The 17690-nt window shown below is 40.1% G+C and overlaps 1 protein-coding gene across 11 annotated transcripts in view; it reads right to left on the bottom strand.

Annotated features, from left to right (window-relative positions):
* The window catches only part of plce1 (phospholipase C, epsilon 1), an 85030-nt gene that overhangs the window by 14995 nt on the left and 52345 nt on the right, over positions 1 to 17690 (bottom strand). For all 11 annotated transcript variants that reach the window (XM_011487982.4, XM_078937467.1, XM_078937461.1 and 8 more), the window contains 19 exons: positions 12890 to 13035; positions 12650 to 12797; positions 12463 to 12573; positions 12275 to 12384; positions 12085 to 12198; positions 9694 to 9822; positions 9479 to 9615; positions 7810 to 7916; positions 7592 to 7716; positions 7352 to 7496; positions 6636 to 6800; positions 3179 to 3293; positions 2888 to 3047; positions 2682 to 2804; positions 1138 to 1274; positions 815 to 1053; positions 576 to 637; positions 322 to 487; positions 131 to 238 (listed from right to left, as the gene is read on the bottom strand). In XM_011487982.4, coding sequence (XP_011486284.2) covers positions 131 to 238; positions 322 to 487; positions 576 to 637; positions 815 to 1053; positions 1138 to 1274; positions 2682 to 2804; positions 2888 to 3047; positions 3179 to 3293; positions 6636 to 6800; positions 7352 to 7496; positions 7592 to 7716; positions 7810 to 7916; positions 9479 to 9615; positions 9694 to 9822; positions 12085 to 12198; positions 12275 to 12384; positions 12463 to 12573; positions 12650 to 12797; positions 12890 to 13035 — 2547 coding nt within the window. The remainder of the gene's footprint in view (positions 1 to 130; positions 239 to 321; positions 488 to 575; positions 638 to 814; positions 1054 to 1137; positions 1275 to 2681; positions 2805 to 2887; positions 3048 to 3178; positions 3294 to 6635; positions 6801 to 7351; positions 7497 to 7591; positions 7717 to 7809; positions 7917 to 9478; positions 9616 to 9693; positions 9823 to 12084; positions 12199 to 12274; positions 12385 to 12462; positions 12574 to 12649; positions 12798 to 12889; positions 13036 to 17690) is intronic.

The following is a 17690-nucleotide window of genomic DNA, read 5'->3' on the forward strand; positions in this document are numbered from 1 at the left end:
TCTTCAGCTTAAATCTTATTTTTAATTATTTAAATATTTGGGATGAATAAGAAAAGGGTACAGAGCAAATGAGAGTAGAAAACTAGGTCAACATATTAAGGATTTTTTTTGTATTGGGATGATTGCTAACCTTGAAGGGAATCTTCGTGGTCAGTGTGTGTCCGTGGTAAATTACTGGCATGCCGTCATCTCCGTCCCAGCAGTCCAGCTCCACACTCCTACAACCTTGAAGCAGCACCTGAGGAGCCAAGACAAACAGGAATAAGCATCACCTCTGAACACTAGTTAATGGCTGAGGACCATCGGGACGTTTTGGCTTACGTGACTATAAAGCTCAACAGAAGACTCTCCTTTGAGTTGATGTCCAGTCAGATACGTGTTATGAGAAGATTCAATGTAGTAGTATGACAGTGGGTACTGCAGCCCCTCTGGATTCATCTGGGATTCCTCATTTCGGGAAGCCGAGTTGTCTTTGTCCATCAGGAACCTAGTACAAGAGAGAGGCATGAACATGCTGAACAAATCTTTGTGTTTTAATGGAAATACTTTATATTTAAATTAGTTATTTACTGTACCTTGCAAAACCTTCAAATGACATCCAACCCATCTGCCTCATAACGGAAGAAGGTTCAAATTTCTGAAAGATAAACCCCATGGATACTTCTGATCTAGTTTACTTTTCCATAGTTATGCTTTAAGTTGTATTTAATAAGAAAGTAACTTTATATGTTATTCTCTTTACAGGGAACCATTGATTTATTCACTGCTTTCCCTCATTTTTGACTGCTATTGGTAAACTAACTCCCACTCCTACCTGTATGATGCTGAGAATCTCGTCGTAGCTGAGGTGTTCTCGCTGACAGTTCACTAGAAAGTCGTTGAGTTGAGGGATCGCCAATCCCAAGACCCCCAACGATGCGTTCTCCACCCCTGTGCCGTTGGTTACGATGCTGGCTGCCGCAATGGCGTCTGAGATCTGCTTCTGGTTGTCAGACATGTGCTGCCGCGTGCGGATGAACAGGCCAAGATCAGAACCGTTTCGAGTTAAAAGGTCTGAAGAGGAAAGAAAAATCTGTGTTGAGAAGAAAAATGTCCTGCTTTGGCCTAACTCAGACGTGTAGCGTGTAGCTGGCTTACCGAGGTCTGACTGTAGACCCGTGTCATTGTCATCTATCCTGAGTTTGGTGTAAAGTGGGGGCGACTCTGAGCACGAGCGACTGCAGGGAACTGCAAAGGTGTCAAACAGCTCTTTCAAGTCCTTCCTGCTCCGAATACTGGGGGAAAATGAAAAACAGTGAGCTCACAAAAAGATTATTATTACATTTTCTTTGCACTTTAAGGTACATGAACTCTTTTACATTCTTTCAAGCTTTTAACGTAATGTAAAAAGTAGTGAAGTGCTAACATGATCTACGTAAATCAGCAGATTCTGACGCAGATAAAAGTGGCTTAGCGCCGTTGGACATCGCTTTACGTTTGTCATGTAATTGAGAATTGCGCAGTTTATGCGTTTTTAACGTAGTTTATTTGCGATTATTACATCGATCTTACGCAATTGTGCATGATTTTTGCAAGATCCATACACAAGTTTGTGGCTACCCACAACCGTTCCACGTATGTCTAACAGACTTTTTTACGCATGTACCACCAATGTATAACATTTATATTGTATATACGGCGCACATATCACGTTCAAATGACACAATTCATGCACATATTGCTAATGAATTGCATATAAAAGTGAAAAAGATCGTATCCTATGCTGATTTTTGTACTTCTTCCGTGGTTTTAACATGGTTCATTTGCGATACATCTGTGAGAAGACCACAACATTTCTGAATTTTTCCACGTATATACACGTATGACCAATTTTTATCCGTGCAATATGTGCAAAATATACGTAGTGGCTGTGTGACACGGCCTTAACCTGCCATTAGAGCGTCTTATTGGCAAAACACAGCAGATAATGAGGCAGGACTTCTCAAAAACCAGCAGTTTTGACCCTGGAGGTCTTACAATATGCAAGGCCTTTACAAAACAACTATCAACACATACAACACTCAAATATGAGCCTGTTTTGATGTTGTGAATAAATGTTGTAATGTCATATTTTTTCTAAATTTCATAGTAAACATTTGTATTTTGTAATATTTTGTACTGTTTTACCCTTTTTACATCATGGGCATGGGGCTACAGATGAAAACTATATTTTTCATCGGTTTCATGGCTAATTCTGTTTTTTTTTAACCATGTATAATGTGTGTGGTTTTTTTTTTTATTTCACTTTTAAAAATTAGAGAAAAAAACTGTTTTGCCATAACAGAAAAGACTGGGAAACAGATGAAAAGGATGCATCACAACGCAAGAAATTTAGGACGACTTTGATTTGACAGGAGAGAAAAACGTACACGTTGAATCTTCGAGAGATAAGATCCCTTTGAAACCTCTCAAAGTGTGATGAAGCGCTTCTTATCACAGTTTTAGAACAGGAGGGAGTCCGACATCAAAAGCACAGAGCAAAAGATGAACAATATCAAAGGAAAAGGGGCTTTTTTTCTGATGCAAGATAGAAAAGAGACTAATTTTACCTTCAAGTTTAATCTAGAACAATGGAACTGAACTGCAGTCAGGTTGATTCAAAACGGCAAATGAAATATGACGCCAGATCTGTTTAAATTCACCTGAATGACTTGAAGAGTTCCACAAATTCAATGAAGCTCATGGTGCTGTCAGAGATCATGAGGTTCTGGAAGCTTTTGAAGCAGCCTTTACCTCGGCCGTGCCACGATCTGCTGCTCCAAGCGCTGCAACACAAAGACAGAAGAACCTCGGTCGCAAATTAGCTCCGCCGCAGTTTTTAAGGTCGATTATTCCTTTGACTGCATACCCGGGCTGTGACTTGGACGTTCCTGAAAGAACTGGGGAGGATTGTGGGCGGCAGTGGTTGGATCCTGTCATGCTGGAGGATGAGGATGAAGAGGAAGAGGAGGCTAGCAAGCCAGGGCTCTTACTGGATGAGAGGGACAATGTTCCAGGAAAGCTGTCATCTGTGTAGTCAGGAAAAAGGCGAATGAAATCAGCTGTGCACAAGATAGTTAGTGACCATTTCCTTCCCATAATTTGGATTTTTGGAGCTTTTTGATTCGTTACAAAGTGGGGGTGATATTCAAACCGTTACCTGGATCTTCATGGTCGACGCTTTCAGACTCTGGGCCGTTCCGATTGAGGGCCTCTTTACAGCTTCGCGTCTTCCTGGAAACCATCTCATCATCGGTGGCATCCCCACTGTCCCCCTGTGCATCAATGAATGAGCAAACACAGACAAAGTGCCATGCAGACTTTCACAGGAGCACCTTTATCTGTCTGACTGTGGGGTCCAGTAACCCTACAAAGACTCTACTCACTCTGCCTCTGCCACTTTTTGAAATTGTTTTGGTATATTTATGTCCTGCAGCAGTCCTGGACTGAAGGATCATTTTGTTTTTGTAGTTCTTTTGTCCCTGCCACACTCAAAAATGTACCAAAATATGCACGGAGCAAGTTCCCGGTGAAAACCAATTTTTTTCTATAGTGAACAAACAACCCCCAAAAAACGATGACATCATCGTTTTAGGGATGATCAAAGGATGTTTTAAAGTTATTATGGGATGGCCACAGAACCTGTGTGAAATTTGGTGATTTTCGCATTATTGCCCAATATGGAAAAAGAAAACTTGTTCCAGCGTTCTTCACAGAAGTCTACAACCACAACGGAAATGTCGTTGACCTTTGGCCTTGGAAAAAGGCTGCGATCTTAAATTGAAATAAAAATAAAACACCTTCAGTAGCAGCTATAAATTTAAACTCCTCCTAAGGATTTCAATCTAAAAGTGAATATTATGAACATACAGAACAAAACAATATAACATACGATATGACCATATCAGGAGTAAAATCAATGCTATTAGATCTACTCTTTTAATTCAAAAAGGTGTTGCTTTTAATGAATCTATAGCATTGTATTTATCAGAGGAAACACTGGAAAGTTGTGTCCTGGTTGATGCTGTGGGACTTGGTCAGGTTTTCTCCCAGTTAAAGCCAACCACCTGCCTTTTAGACCCAATCCCCACATCGTTGTTGAAAACATTTTATGACTTCTTTAAGTCTGAGCTTTTAAATATAGTAAATTACTCTCTTCAGACAGGTGTCTTCCCTGCTGCCTTTAAAACGGCAGTGGTGAGGCCTCTTCTGAAGAAGAGTAATTTAGATCCAAACAACTATAACAATTATCGTCCAGTATCCAACTTGCCATTTTTAAGTAAAATGATTGAAAAAACTGTTTTAATCCAATTTAATGAGTTTTTAAATAGAAATAACATATTTGAAAAATATCAATCTGGTTTTAGGACAAACCACAGCACAAAGACGGCCCTTGTTAAAATAGTAAATGATATTAGATGTAACCTGGATTAACAGAAACTCTCAGTTCTGGTACTACTGGATCTCAGTGCTGCTTTCGACACTGTAGATCACAGCATTTTACTCGAAAGACTGAGAGGTTTGGGCATATCTGGTACCGTACTAAAGTGGTTTTATTCCTATCTCACAGATCGAAGTTTTTACGTAAGTATGGATACTTGCTCCTCAAGGGTCTTCGACATCAACTGTGGGTTCCCCCAAGGTTCAATTTTAGGCCCACTACTTTTTAATCTATATATGTTGCCACTGGGGGACGTCATCAGGAGGCATGGCGTTTGTTTCCACAGCTATGCTGATGACACTCAACTCTACATCGCTGTGTCTCCTGATGATGAAGAGTCGGACAACACACTCTTAAAATGCATTTTAGACATTGAGTCATGGATGGCAGAGAACTTCCTACAGCTAAACCAGGACAAAACAGAGGTTTTAGTGATCGGTTCTGAAGACAAGAGAGAGAGAGTTTTATCTAAACTAAAGAATTACAAAACTTCTCAGTGTGTGAGAAACCTGGGTGTCATTTTTGACTCTGAGATGAATTTTATCCCACAAATTAAAAATATCACAAAAACAGGATTTTATCATCTAAAAAATATAGCCAGAGTCCGCCCGTTTCTCTCTCTTGCCAGTACAGAGGTGCTAATGCATGCTTTTATTACCAGCAGATTAGATTATTGTAATGCCCTGCTCTCTGGTCTTCCCAGAACAAGAATAGCAAATCTTCAACTGCTGCAAAATTCAGCAGCACGCGTTCTGACGAGGACCAGGGGGCGGGAACACATTACACCAGTTTTAAGATCGCTGCATTGGCTCCCTGTGCAATTCAGAATTGATTTTAAAGTTCTTTTATTGGTTTACAAATGTTTTTATGGTCTCGGGCCTTCATATTTATCTGACATGATTTTAAAGTATGAGCCCTCGCGGACCCTGAGGTCCTCTGATACAGGCCTTTTGGTTATTCCAAAAGTAAGAACAAAGACATACGGCGAGGCCTCATTCAGTTTTTACGGACCTCGCCTGTGGAACAGCCTCCCAGAGAGCCTCAGGGCCGCAGAGACTGTTCATGTTTTTAAAGGAAGGCTTAAGACCTACCTTTTTAATTTAGCTTTTAGTTGAATTTTAGGATTTTTAATTTTTTATTATTATTATTATTTATTTATTTATTTATTTATTATTATTTTTAAAATATTTTAATTATTTATTTATTTATTTTTCTTTTAACTAGTTTTATATGTGTATGTAAATACATTTATTTATTTATTTATTCTATTAATTTTTAAGTCGCTCTTACTATTTCATATGCCTATTAAGGTTTATGTAATTATTTGGTTTTTGTCCATGTTTTATACATATTTTAATTTTATTCCTTTTACATTTTATTACACTCCAGTGTTTTCCTCTGAGGGATCCTCCACATCAGTGACTGACCCTTCTCAGTGAGCGGGGTAGCTGCAGTGGGATCTCCTGGGTCTGACTCTTTTGATCGGATCTGGGGGGTTCTGTGGTAATGTTCTCCGTGAACTTGGGTTGGGGGGTCGCTGGTGTGGACATGTCCCCAAAATATCGTTTCCCCACGTCAGGACAAAGCCTGGTCTCTACATTCTATCATTTTATCACTTTTTTATTTATTTATTCATTTATTTATTTATTTATTGATGTGTGTGTGTGTGTGTGTGTGTTTTTGCGGGGGGGGGGGGGGGGGGGGTTGTCGCACGGTTTGTCTTGTCATCTTGTTTTTAAATTTTATTGTTTTTTATGCACAGCACTTTGAGTGACATATGTTGTTGAAAAAGTGCTATATAAATAAAGGTTGATTTGATTTGATTTGATTTAGGAATGTGGGTGTGGTTAACAAAAAACCTTTGCTACCGGGAAATCCCAAAATTTACTTTTGCCTATTTTGCCTTTAATGGCTGATTCTTTTTTTGGGTTTTTTTTTCCCCTCTGCTTTGGTAAGTGAAAACATTTGCAATACAAAAGTTACACCAACTGCATCTGATTTTGTCTAAAATATGCAAACAATTTTTGGTGCCAAGCAAATACAGGAAATCGTGGGTAAAAGGTTATGTTGGGTCGCGTCGTTTCATTAAACAATCCAAAAAAAAAACACAAAATTGTAATTGAACTATTCTTTTTTGTGTATCTTTGTAAAATAGCCGTCCCAGTCATTTACTGACCCTTGCGAGAACCTTCTTCTTTTTCTTGGACTTGTCGTTGATGCTCAGCGGGCTGTTTTTCTGCCCGCCGGGTTTCTCCACACCGGCTGTACCCATGTTCCACCGCCGGCCGCCAAAGAGCTCAATGGCCTGGGCCAACGTCGGCCCTTCATACCTGCCATCCTCCTGCACAGGCAGAGGCTGCTTTCAGTTACATCCTTTTTCTACCATATCAGCAGGTCAAACCACTCTTTATTTACAAAAACAAAAATCATCAAATATTTTCCTCATGAAAAGTCAAATTATCATGATTTCTTTTTTTTTTCAAAACAACATAAATAAAAAGAAAAAAAAGCTTTAAAGTTATTTTCAGTTGAAAGACACTGAAGAAACCTTTGTACTTTTTGGTTTAAGAAATCTAAAAGCAGTTATCCCACACTTGTTTTAAATAATATATTGGAAAATAGATCATTAATTTTATTTTAACTTTTGTTTTGAAAACAAAAATTGAACAAAAAGTACTAAAAAATGTTGACAGTTGTAAAATAGAGTTTGGATGAATTTCAAACCTTTTGGTCAATAATAAATTCAATATTTACACATTTACATTAATATATTTGTAGTTTGAGGCTTATTACACAGTAAACAATTGCTTTTCATCATAAATCATAGATATTATTGATTTCACTGCTGGTTTTGTGAGTCTAGCACATGTCTAGCTTTTCAGAGGAGATTACCTGATACAAACTGACATACTGCCTCCTCAGCCACTGTAATCTTTGGTCGGGAAACCTTTTCATCTTCCTGCTTGCATTTACCAACTCTGATAGGCCTCTATGGAGCATCCGCGCTGTGTGGTTGGGGGCCACAAAGTGCAGAAGTCTGATGGGATTGTGAGAAAAGTTCACAGGTGCTGTCTTCAATCACTTGTACCAGTGTTAATATTCACCAGGGAGGGGTCAAACAACAGGGCCTACCTATTGTCAGTAGTACTGAGACCATAGAGAAGGGAAAGACCGTTCTCCTCCACTGTCATTTGGCTCAGCTTGTTTTGCAAACACACAGCCTGGACATCGACTCCCTGATGACCCAAAAAGACCGCCTGTGCGTTCACAGAAACGCCATGTCAAAACCAGTTTACTGAAGTTGTCAAAATAACAGCAACATGGATTTAAAAAACGTCTTTTCAGCAAACCTTTACAACCCCGAGGTCCAAAAGGCCTTCTGCTAACCCAGCCATCACAGTCTGCCCTAACCCCAGCGGCTGCTCTGTCGGAGAAGCGCCTCCGCTTTGAGGCTTCCCTGCAACACATTGACACATTTATGATGTTTGAGAACAAAAGCAAATTACAGGACGCATGCAAACACTCACAAGCTGAAACTGTAAACGCCCTGATCCCAGACTGACAGGAAATTACATTTTTGATTTCATTGTTTTAGGATTGTTTGACAGACGTTATTGTGAGGCATAGTGGTTTTATCTCCATAGCAACCATCCTATTCTGCTTTAACACCTTAGCAAATATTGTCTCACCTATCAGTCAGAATCAAGTTTATATTAAATCAATCGATTTATTCGCAGTCTAAACAATAAAAAGAACTAGATTTGGGAAAAACTTTTCCTATAGTGCTGCGTCTACACTGAAACATGCGTCAAATTCGATGCTAGACGCTTGTCTTAAAGTGTTCATAGACCTGACGCTCTGGATGCGTGAAGGAAGAGAAGCCATCCAAGTTCTTCACAGCCTCATTTCTTCATTGTGGATTAGCATAGATTGTGTCAAGAGTAGTTTGGGTTTACAGAGTTTTGCTATAATGTGGTTCACCTTACCTGATCTCAGCTTTCATTATATTGTTTTCAAAAAAATGCCTAAACTTAGCTTCCTCATAGGGAAATTTGGTCATTAAAAAGTCAAAAAGCAGCACAACAGGATGGGATCACCTTTAACTTTCACTCATTCACACCGGTGGATGGGCAGAGATTTTTATGCCCTTCCTGCTAAAAAACACGGTATTTTTTCCAGGCTGGGGACCGGCACAGGTAGAGCCGGACTTGGGACTCCTTGTGGCTGTGTAGTTAGGCAGTAGCATGTAGGGTCTTGCTTAAGGACCCACACTGGATTATATAAAATGTTCCAAGGATTTATTCCAATGCGGTATTAAAATTATTTGTCGCAACTCTTAATATGTTTGTTTTAAACCAGAAATTTTAAAGCTAAAAACCTTTTTGAAAACAGTCATTCATTCATCTTCTTAACCCATTGTGCCCCTTTCGGGGTCACGGGGCTGCCGGAGCCTACACCGGCCACTCGTGGGCGAAGGCTGGGGACGTCCTGGACAGGTCTTCTGTCTGACGCAGGGCCACAATCACACACTCACATTCACACCTATGGACAATTTAGAGCAACCACTTCACCTATCAAGCATGTTTTTGGAAGGTGGGAGGAAGGCGGAGTCCCCGGAGAAAACCAAAGCATGCACGGGGAGAACACGCTAACTCCACGCAGAAAGGTCCCCCATCGGTGTTCTGGTTCAGGTCTCCTCAGCCGGGACTTGACCTTCTTACTGTGAGGCAAGAGTGCTAACCACTGCGCCACCGTGCAGCTTTTTGAAACCTTCACGTTAAATTTGGAAAACTATACTAATGGGGGGGGTTGGTGTCTTTCCTACGTAGTTGTGAACAGTGGATGTGGTTAACAAACTCACCCAGAGACTACAAAGGGGTAACACTGAAACTGGACGCCCCTGGCGAGCGAATTACATTTTTTGTGAACATAGACCAACAGTTTTATGCAATAAAATGAGAAATACTTGATAAGATAGACAACAAGTAAACAACTCCAATCCATGGAGGTGAAATGTACCCCAGGTGAGCGTTGTGTTATCAGGTTGCAGGCGCAGCAGACAGCGGGCTGTGAGGTGGCTGTCCTGGTCATAATGAATGACTGTGGCTCCCTGCAGCAGGAACTGGTGAACGTCAGGTTGTAGTGACAACACATACCTAGAAAAAAAACACAATTAGTGAGTTGGTGATGTGTCGGCACAGATTATTATTTATTTTTTTAGGCATTTTCTCTACCATGGAATGAGCTCTGTGCCATGGCTGAACGCCTTGTGGGTCTCCTCAGTCCCCTGAAACTCCACCTCCTTTATGACTGGTTCCACTGACAAGTCGCCATCCGAGTCCGACAGGTCCCCAACTGTGAATCTGTTGTGTTCAAGATATATGAAGAAAAAAGTCAAAGATCTGGATTTGGAAACGTGGATAACAAATTCTCTTCATTACACCATCTGCACCCTTTAAGTCAAACAAAAACATGCTCCACCTGCTAGGAGGTGGTTAAACAAGCATCAATCCAACATGCATAATTATTCATCACGTCTTTTCAAACTGCAGCTTAACACAGTCAAACTCCTGCAGTTCAACCACTTACAGAACACAGCTTGTGTCTGGAGCCATCCTAAACCAGGGGAGGGAAATCAAAAACAAGAAACCATGAGAGGAAAGGATGAGAAGTCACCACATGTGGGAAATGAAGCACTGCTTTCAGAGGGGCGATAGTCACAGGCATTGCGGGTAAACACCAGAGATTCAAATGAAGTAAACTCAAACATGAAACAAAAGAAACAACAACACAGGTCTTCACTAGGATTAAATCCATTTCTCTGCGCTGTCTAAATTCCAGCTTGTGTTATGAACTACCTGCCAGCAGAGCGCTGAAAAATACCAGAGCTCCTTCCTTCCTGTCCTCACAGGAAACAAACCCCTTATCTTTTTTTTTTTTTTCCCCGGCAACAGAGTTTTATGTGAACAGCACTTCATCTCAATAACAGCCTGAAAGTGTGTTTCTCTACAAACCAATACCTTGTGTTTACAAAGTGAAAAGGGAATTTAAAAGGATTCAAGTCAATATTCTCCCACTAAATCCGAAAAATCAAGAATGTGAAGTGTGAACTAATAATACATATTGCATTAAAAAAAAAAGGTTATATCTTATCTACCCAAGCACTAAAGAGCACTTCAGTATTTGTTTCTATTTCATACATTATAACATAAACTTTTTACTCAACAGACAGGCAAGAAAAAAAACAAAACACAAAACCACTAGTTCTGAAACTGAAAGGGTCAAATTCAACACAAATCTAAAATTTTAAAGTCTGCTTTGAAAATAAACAGGGAGACAATCAATAGATGGTTGAAGAACCACCTTCGTTATTCCTAAAGACCCCATCCCATCATCTTTTGATCTATTTTCAAGACGTTCCCAGTGGTCTTTTAATCATGTTGATGACATTTTTTAGGACAGATTCTCCGGGACCATTGGTGCCGAGCAACCCCGCCCCCCTTTCCCTCTCCATTACTGAAAACATGTGGCAGGGAGCTTAGTTTTCTGTAGATGTCCTCCTTCATCAGAAAAATGCTAAAAGAAGATGTTAAACACACCAAAGACCCAATTTTCATCGGAGTGGGTCTTCAAGATGTTCCTACTTTGTATCATTTCGGCCGAGCTGTTAGACATGTCGGCCGCACACTAATTGCCTTTACACTTCTGGAATAGAAAGAGAAAGGTAATGTTTGACTCACTGACTGAAAGATGCCTCGTTTCTGTGGTCGCACTACATCATTTCTGAACTCTCCCTGAACTGCTTTTCCAAACAAGTCATCCTCTGTTTCTGTGCCGTCTACGGCGTTCGGCAGTTGCGAATGTGGCCAATGGCTTTCAGCATTACTTCTGACCTCGGACTGGAATTTCAAAACTTGCTGGCCCATCCACAACTTGGGAAGATAAGTGGCTGTCTTGAATGTTTCCACTTGTGGAATAGCTCCTCTGACGGGGAACGACGGCGCACTGAAAGCGAGCAAACGCGAATCCAGAGTGACAGGGAGTGAAATATCAAATTCTTCTAGGCGATTAGGGACGTCTTCACTGGAACCGTCGGAATTTACAACCCAAAGCTTCAAACTAGCAGCTGCTTCAACTTTTGCTCTTTTTGAGACGAACACTTCTGTGGAAGAAGCAAATTTGAACTTTTCTTCCACAATCCTTTTTTTTTTTTGTACCCACAGGGTTTTGAACACCTGGAGGGGCTGAGAATCAACCTCCTCTAAACAAAGCAAATGTTGCGGTCTCCTCGCGTACAAATAACTTTTCCTCCAGGCCAACTATGCGGAGCATGAGCTGTGTTTTCAGCCAGAGGTGAAAAGCCATGCCAATCACTCCCAGCATGGCAGTATTCAAGGCTCTGATATAAATCTGTATGCGACATTTTATTTTACCCATGACTCATTGTCTGTGAATGAATGGGAATTCATTTTTGGGAACAGACTTTGAGTAGAAAGGGTCACGTCGCTAAACAATGCAATCTATGGAGTGTGACCATTCACTGTTTTAACAAATCCCTCTTCAAGATGCTTTTTTAACAGACTGCAAAAAAAAAATCAAAAGTGCACGAGAGCGCGAGAACTGACTGATTGCGATAGCGGTCCTTCAAGGAGTTGCTTCTGAACGCGAGGGTTGTGCCAGAGGAAGGGCTGCTGGATGTGTCGTCAGGATCATCTGCCTCCAAACTGCGATTGCAAGACCTGAAGTTAGAAGTACGAGATAAGGTTACAGGGCCGGAAACAACTTCAATGGGTACTTTTTGAGACATTTTCCAACCTGATGATCTGCAGGATATTGCTAACAGTTGCCTCTTTCTCCGGCACATGCAGCCCGTCTGGACCCGACCGGGTCATGAAATGGTGCTGACCGCTGTAGTCTGACATAAACTGGAAGCAGCGACAAAACATACGAGTTTTGGAAAGTTGCAGAAGACTTTCTTTGGGGCCATTTTTTGTTTACCATACCTCCACTGAGTCGTCTGTGTTATCTGGAGATTGTTTGAGGCTGATAATGCTCGCTGTGCCATCCAAAGCATCGCTCAGCTCTTTGAGAAAGACGCCACAAAAAGGCACCACCTGGGTGGAGCAGAAAATGACAAAAGTCCGTCAGGTCATTCTCATGTTATTTATCGACCAAATTCTTCCTAATCACCTTGCATCCCGGGATGTTGAGCGCTCTGGTCATAACCTTCTTGTACTCAGAAGATGTCTCGTGCTGAGCCATGGCGTCCTTTAAACTTCTTATGGTTTCGATGTCTGACTGGTCCATGAACTGCCACATTTTCAGAACCTTACGGGATCTGCAGTCAAGAAAAAATGTATTTTTAAATTATTTCTTTATTTTTAACTATGGCACGAGGCCTTCTCAGAATTGAGTTTGTCATTTAAAAACCTGAGTCCAGCCAGGAATTCCATGACGCCGTTGTAGTTTCCCATGTTCCAACAGCATTTGGCCACATGGACCAGGTATGAAAAAACTTCCCTCTTCTCCTCCATGGTACCGGCCGTCAGGACCAGCCACGTCACCCAAGAACTCACCTTAAGGTTCAAAAATCACATTGTATGTTAAAATCAATTATATTTTAAGCTTACGGTATCTGAAAAGATTATTTTTCACATTAAAATACTACTACAAGAAATTTCGTTGTAAAAAATCAGAAAAAAGGAGATTTTTTTTTTTTGCAGATGAAGAGTCGGTGAAGGAAAATTGCTAATTTGTTGAAGTCGCTTCTAAATTGAAAAAAAATTCTTTCAGGGCAAACATTTTTTTTCACATTTTGTTTTTACATAAATCCTGAGTCTTTTTTCAACACAAAGAAACATTTTCTGTGCTCAAGTTTCGTAACAGATGCCTGTCTCATTCTCTCTTGCTCATGGAAAAATCAGAAATGTGCCTTTTACAAGTTCACAGAAATCAGAAACAACTTCCCAGCAACTTTAATTTGTTAAATCATCATACTCTGTAAAATGTTTGCGGCTGTTTTAAACTTAGATTTTGTGATGAGGATTTTCCCTTTAAGGTCAAAGTGGATGCTAACAACCGGACACCAACTTCCTCTGCGTCCGACTTTTAATGATGGATAAATAAAATAACCGTCTAAATATAATAATAAAACATCATTATCTGTAGGTGTGAAACATTCTGAAGTCAGTTGCTGCAAAGCAGCTTCTGGTACGTGAGAACAACTGTCTCAATAAATCTGCATTTGGAGGAAGACTCCTGGTCTGTAAATAGCAGCTTTTTTTTTCTTAGAAGTAAAGGCTCTTTTTAGCTTCCTCACTGATTCGTCTGTCCCCACAAAAACTTTCCAAATAGATTTTATTGTCGGGTTTTTACTAGCTTTTTGGCTTTGGGCTACTAACTCCGCGGTCCGAGCAGCTGCTTAAAGTCACGTGACCTGTCATGACATATTGATATGGTGAACACTGAATACGGTAGTTTTCCAAAATAAAACTTCCTTCAGAATCAGAAAATAAACAAAACGGAAAATATCAAAGTTAACGTTTCCTTTCTTTTTTTCTTCTGTGACCCAAGTGTCCAGTACTGTGTACCTGGGCAAACAGTGAGCCAGTGTAAGTGCAGTGAAGCCTCCATCAGTGTGTGAATGTGTGGGTCAATCGGACTGTAACTACTGTATAACGTGCTTTGGGCCTTCAAGAAAGGTAGAAAAGCGTCATAAGTATCCGCCATTTATCATTTCTTATCTACATGTATTTGATGTTCTGGGGAAGGTTGGGATGTAAACTGAAACCGTGGCCTCTGACCGACACCATGTGGCAGACCGAGGAAGATTTAACTGTCTGTGCTTATAAAAGGCTTGCATGAGATGCAATATTAAGATAAGCATGGCAGTTTTATTTGTAGATAACTTTTGATAGGTGTAGGTGATTGAGTATGTCATACAGAGATGCAAAAGCCTTTCAGCAAAAACAAAATGCAATAATATGTATATTTATATACATTCATTAAATAAAACAGGGAGGCAAAATGCAAATGTGACCTTATAGGACGTATCTGGACATGTTCGCAGTGTTTGATCTTGCTTTTGAAACTCTTGTCCATAGTTGTGACACAAACAGACACACACAGCGAGATGAGGTCAGATATGATCAGCTGTTCTCCAGCCCTGCAGTGACTACCCTCAAATATGTGCAGAGTACTGCGCACTGAAAGAGCAGATGTGTATCGATGGCAGCTTCCAGCCGTGTTCTTTTTTGACCGACGCAAACGTGTTCACTCTCTGACCTCGTGCTAAAGCTCTCCGTTCTTTCATGTCATTGTCTCCACGCATTAAATGCGGCTGCGAGCAGATTAAAGCACACTCACACTGAATGTCACTAACCCACTTACAGGTGATAACCACCCCCCCCCCCCCCCCCCCCAACTTAGACATCTAGTATGAGCTTATGTAAGAATCTGTAAAGCCCACCGCAATCTGACCTCACAGGAACTAAAATAAGCCATGAACTCCTACACACATAACACGCACACGTAGGGACATGTCAGAAAAAAACACAACATTTTTACAAACAAGAATAAAACAATTGGTTTTACTTAGGCCTGCATAGTAAATTGAAAATGTATTGTCCTGTGCGATATGCGGCCTAAATTGTTACCCTAAATGGCTACTCAATGATACATTTAAATAAAGATTTGATTCATATAATCATTTTTGGTTGACGATACGATTCTTCGTCAAATGGATCCAGGACGCCTTTAGGCCGCTGTTGTTTTTCCACGTCAAATAATCCAAAGAAAACATTAGTAGAACATTCAACACAGCTACCGGTAATGTTTACACAACTTAAAACAATCTTATGGCAGCTCCAAGCATTTTACAAATCAAATAAAGCCCTTTACGCATTTGATCCATCGGATGGACCCCTTCACCTCGTTGACCAATCAAATGAAGCCCTTTTATGCCCGCCTCCTATGTAGACATGGGTCATTTGGAGTATTATTTAAAGTATGTTGACCTTCAGTTAAATAAAACTGAAATGCAAATAATGTTTTAGAGGTTTTTTGTTTTGCTATATGTTAATGAGTTGCAATTCATATCGTTTTCACAATTTTTATCACTAATGTCGCACATGACATGGTTTCCTCATGCTACTTTTCCTTTTTCTGCTTGGAAACCCATTTTTCTGCTAATATTTAATCTTGTTACATTTTCCATCAACTTCTGAATCTGATATTTAGTGAATATAAAACAAATAAACTTGTTTTTCTTCTTCTCTTAAGTTCACTCTGGCGTTGCATTCTGGTCATGATGAGGGTCAGGGACACTATGTTGTTCTGTTTATGAGGTGTTTTCTTAATATATGTGTGTTTTTACTTCTACAGTCAAGCAGTCCAGCCTAAGCAGGATGTGCGTGCCATGCATGAAAGCCTGGCAGTCCCTTCTAGCTTCATGACATAATGCCCCCCCCCACACAGACACACACAAACAATGTCAGTAGGGGTGTTGAATTACAATCACTATCTAAAGCATCCTGGCTATCTGTAAAGTAGCTTTTTGAACTAGCACAGATCAAAGGATTCCACATGAGTTGGCATCTCCTCTGATATACTAGACAGAAAAAGTGTGTGCGCTGTGTTGCGCGTGGTAGATAATGGTCCGGATATGGAGGGGGTGAGTCTGTAATGCACGAAAAAGTGGCAAGTGAGATTCGACAGGAAATCAGAAGAGTGATCAAATCTTTAAGAAAAAAAAACAGCAGCGCCTGAGTGAGAATGGCACAAGAAGTTTCAGCAGAAGCAGATGAAAAGCATTGGCACACACACAGAGGCTTATGCCACTTTTGATGTTTGCGTCCACCTGTCCCCCCTTCCTTCTGTCTGTCTGTCTGTCTGTCTGTCTCTGTTGGTTATAAGCTGAATTTAGGGGTCGGTTTCTCCTGGAATAACATAACTGAGGTCATTTGAGAACAACTCAGTCCTAACAAAGGACATAGTGCTCCTGTCAAAGCTAAAGAGAGATGCAAAGAGATCTTGATTTCTCCCTTTAGTGGTTTTATAAATAATCAGCTTAATCAATTATTCAATTTACATTCCTCACAACCCAACCAGATTGATCTATCTTAGGCTAGTTGTTAATCAAATTGACCTATAACCGTTCCAAAATGCAATCTATATTAAAAATACCAGTTGGATTGAGGAACATTGGGTTTATTTTACTATATCGTGTAAACGACCAAGTGCATCACAGCAAACAACACACACGTGATGGCAGCAAAAAATGCTCAAGCCATCATTGCAGTCCTATGTGTGGACACACTTTGACTTTAGTAAAGATGTGTGACTGTACAGTGTGCTAGAATACTCTAATAATATTCTTTTTGTATTATTTTGATGTGGAAAAACAACAGTGGGATAAATGGGTTTGATATTAGTTCTTGTTTACTTGTTTGTTTGTACACATATTTAATTTACACTTGATTATCTTGCAAGGAATCCAAGGAGTCTGAAAAACCTGCCCTGTTCAACACAGGTGTTTATCTCTGAGACATACTGGTTGAATTTTTGGCCGAAGACGTCCTGGATAGATGTGAGTGAATCAGATCGTTCAAAATGAACCAATATTGACTATGAATCGCATCGGCAACCACTAACTAGGATATAAATCATTGTTAAGAAGAATCGTTACACCCCTAGAAATCAATGCCTGATTCATATGCATGGATGGAAAATGAACAGTATACCAAAAATTATAGTTTTTTATACAGAACATTATAGGCAGGTTGCAAAAATGGGCGATTTTTCATGGACTATTGCGAAAAATTTTTAGATTTTACAACAAAATTGGACTTTTTAACTTGTAACTAGACTTGAATTTACACTCTGGTTATAAGGAACTTTTCAGTGTATACTATTTTGTTTCATTTATGGAAAAGATGCAGTGGGGGGATGTCACCGGTTAACGCTTAAATTTGCAGATTTAAAAGCAGATTGTTTGATTGGCAGGTGAGCTGTCCAAAGGGGGACCCCAACAGAGTTTCAAAATGTATTATGTTCAGCTAATTGCCTTTTTTTTGGATTGTTGTCTTCAGGCTTCAGGCTTCATTGGTGCTGTGCAGAATCCATTAGATGAGAGAATATCTCCCCAGTGTTGAAATATCTCTAGTTCTACTACTTGAAATACATTTTCTGGGGTGAGAAGTCACAGATGGATGTTTCAAGCCCCAACATTAGA

Source organism: Oryzias latipes, chromosome 19 (assembly GCF_053564925.1).
Source record: "Oryzias latipes strain Hd-rR chromosome 19, Olatipes_Hd-rR_3.1".
Lineage (NCBI taxonomy): Eukaryota > Metazoa > Chordata > Actinopteri > Beloniformes > Adrianichthyidae > Oryzias > Oryzias latipes.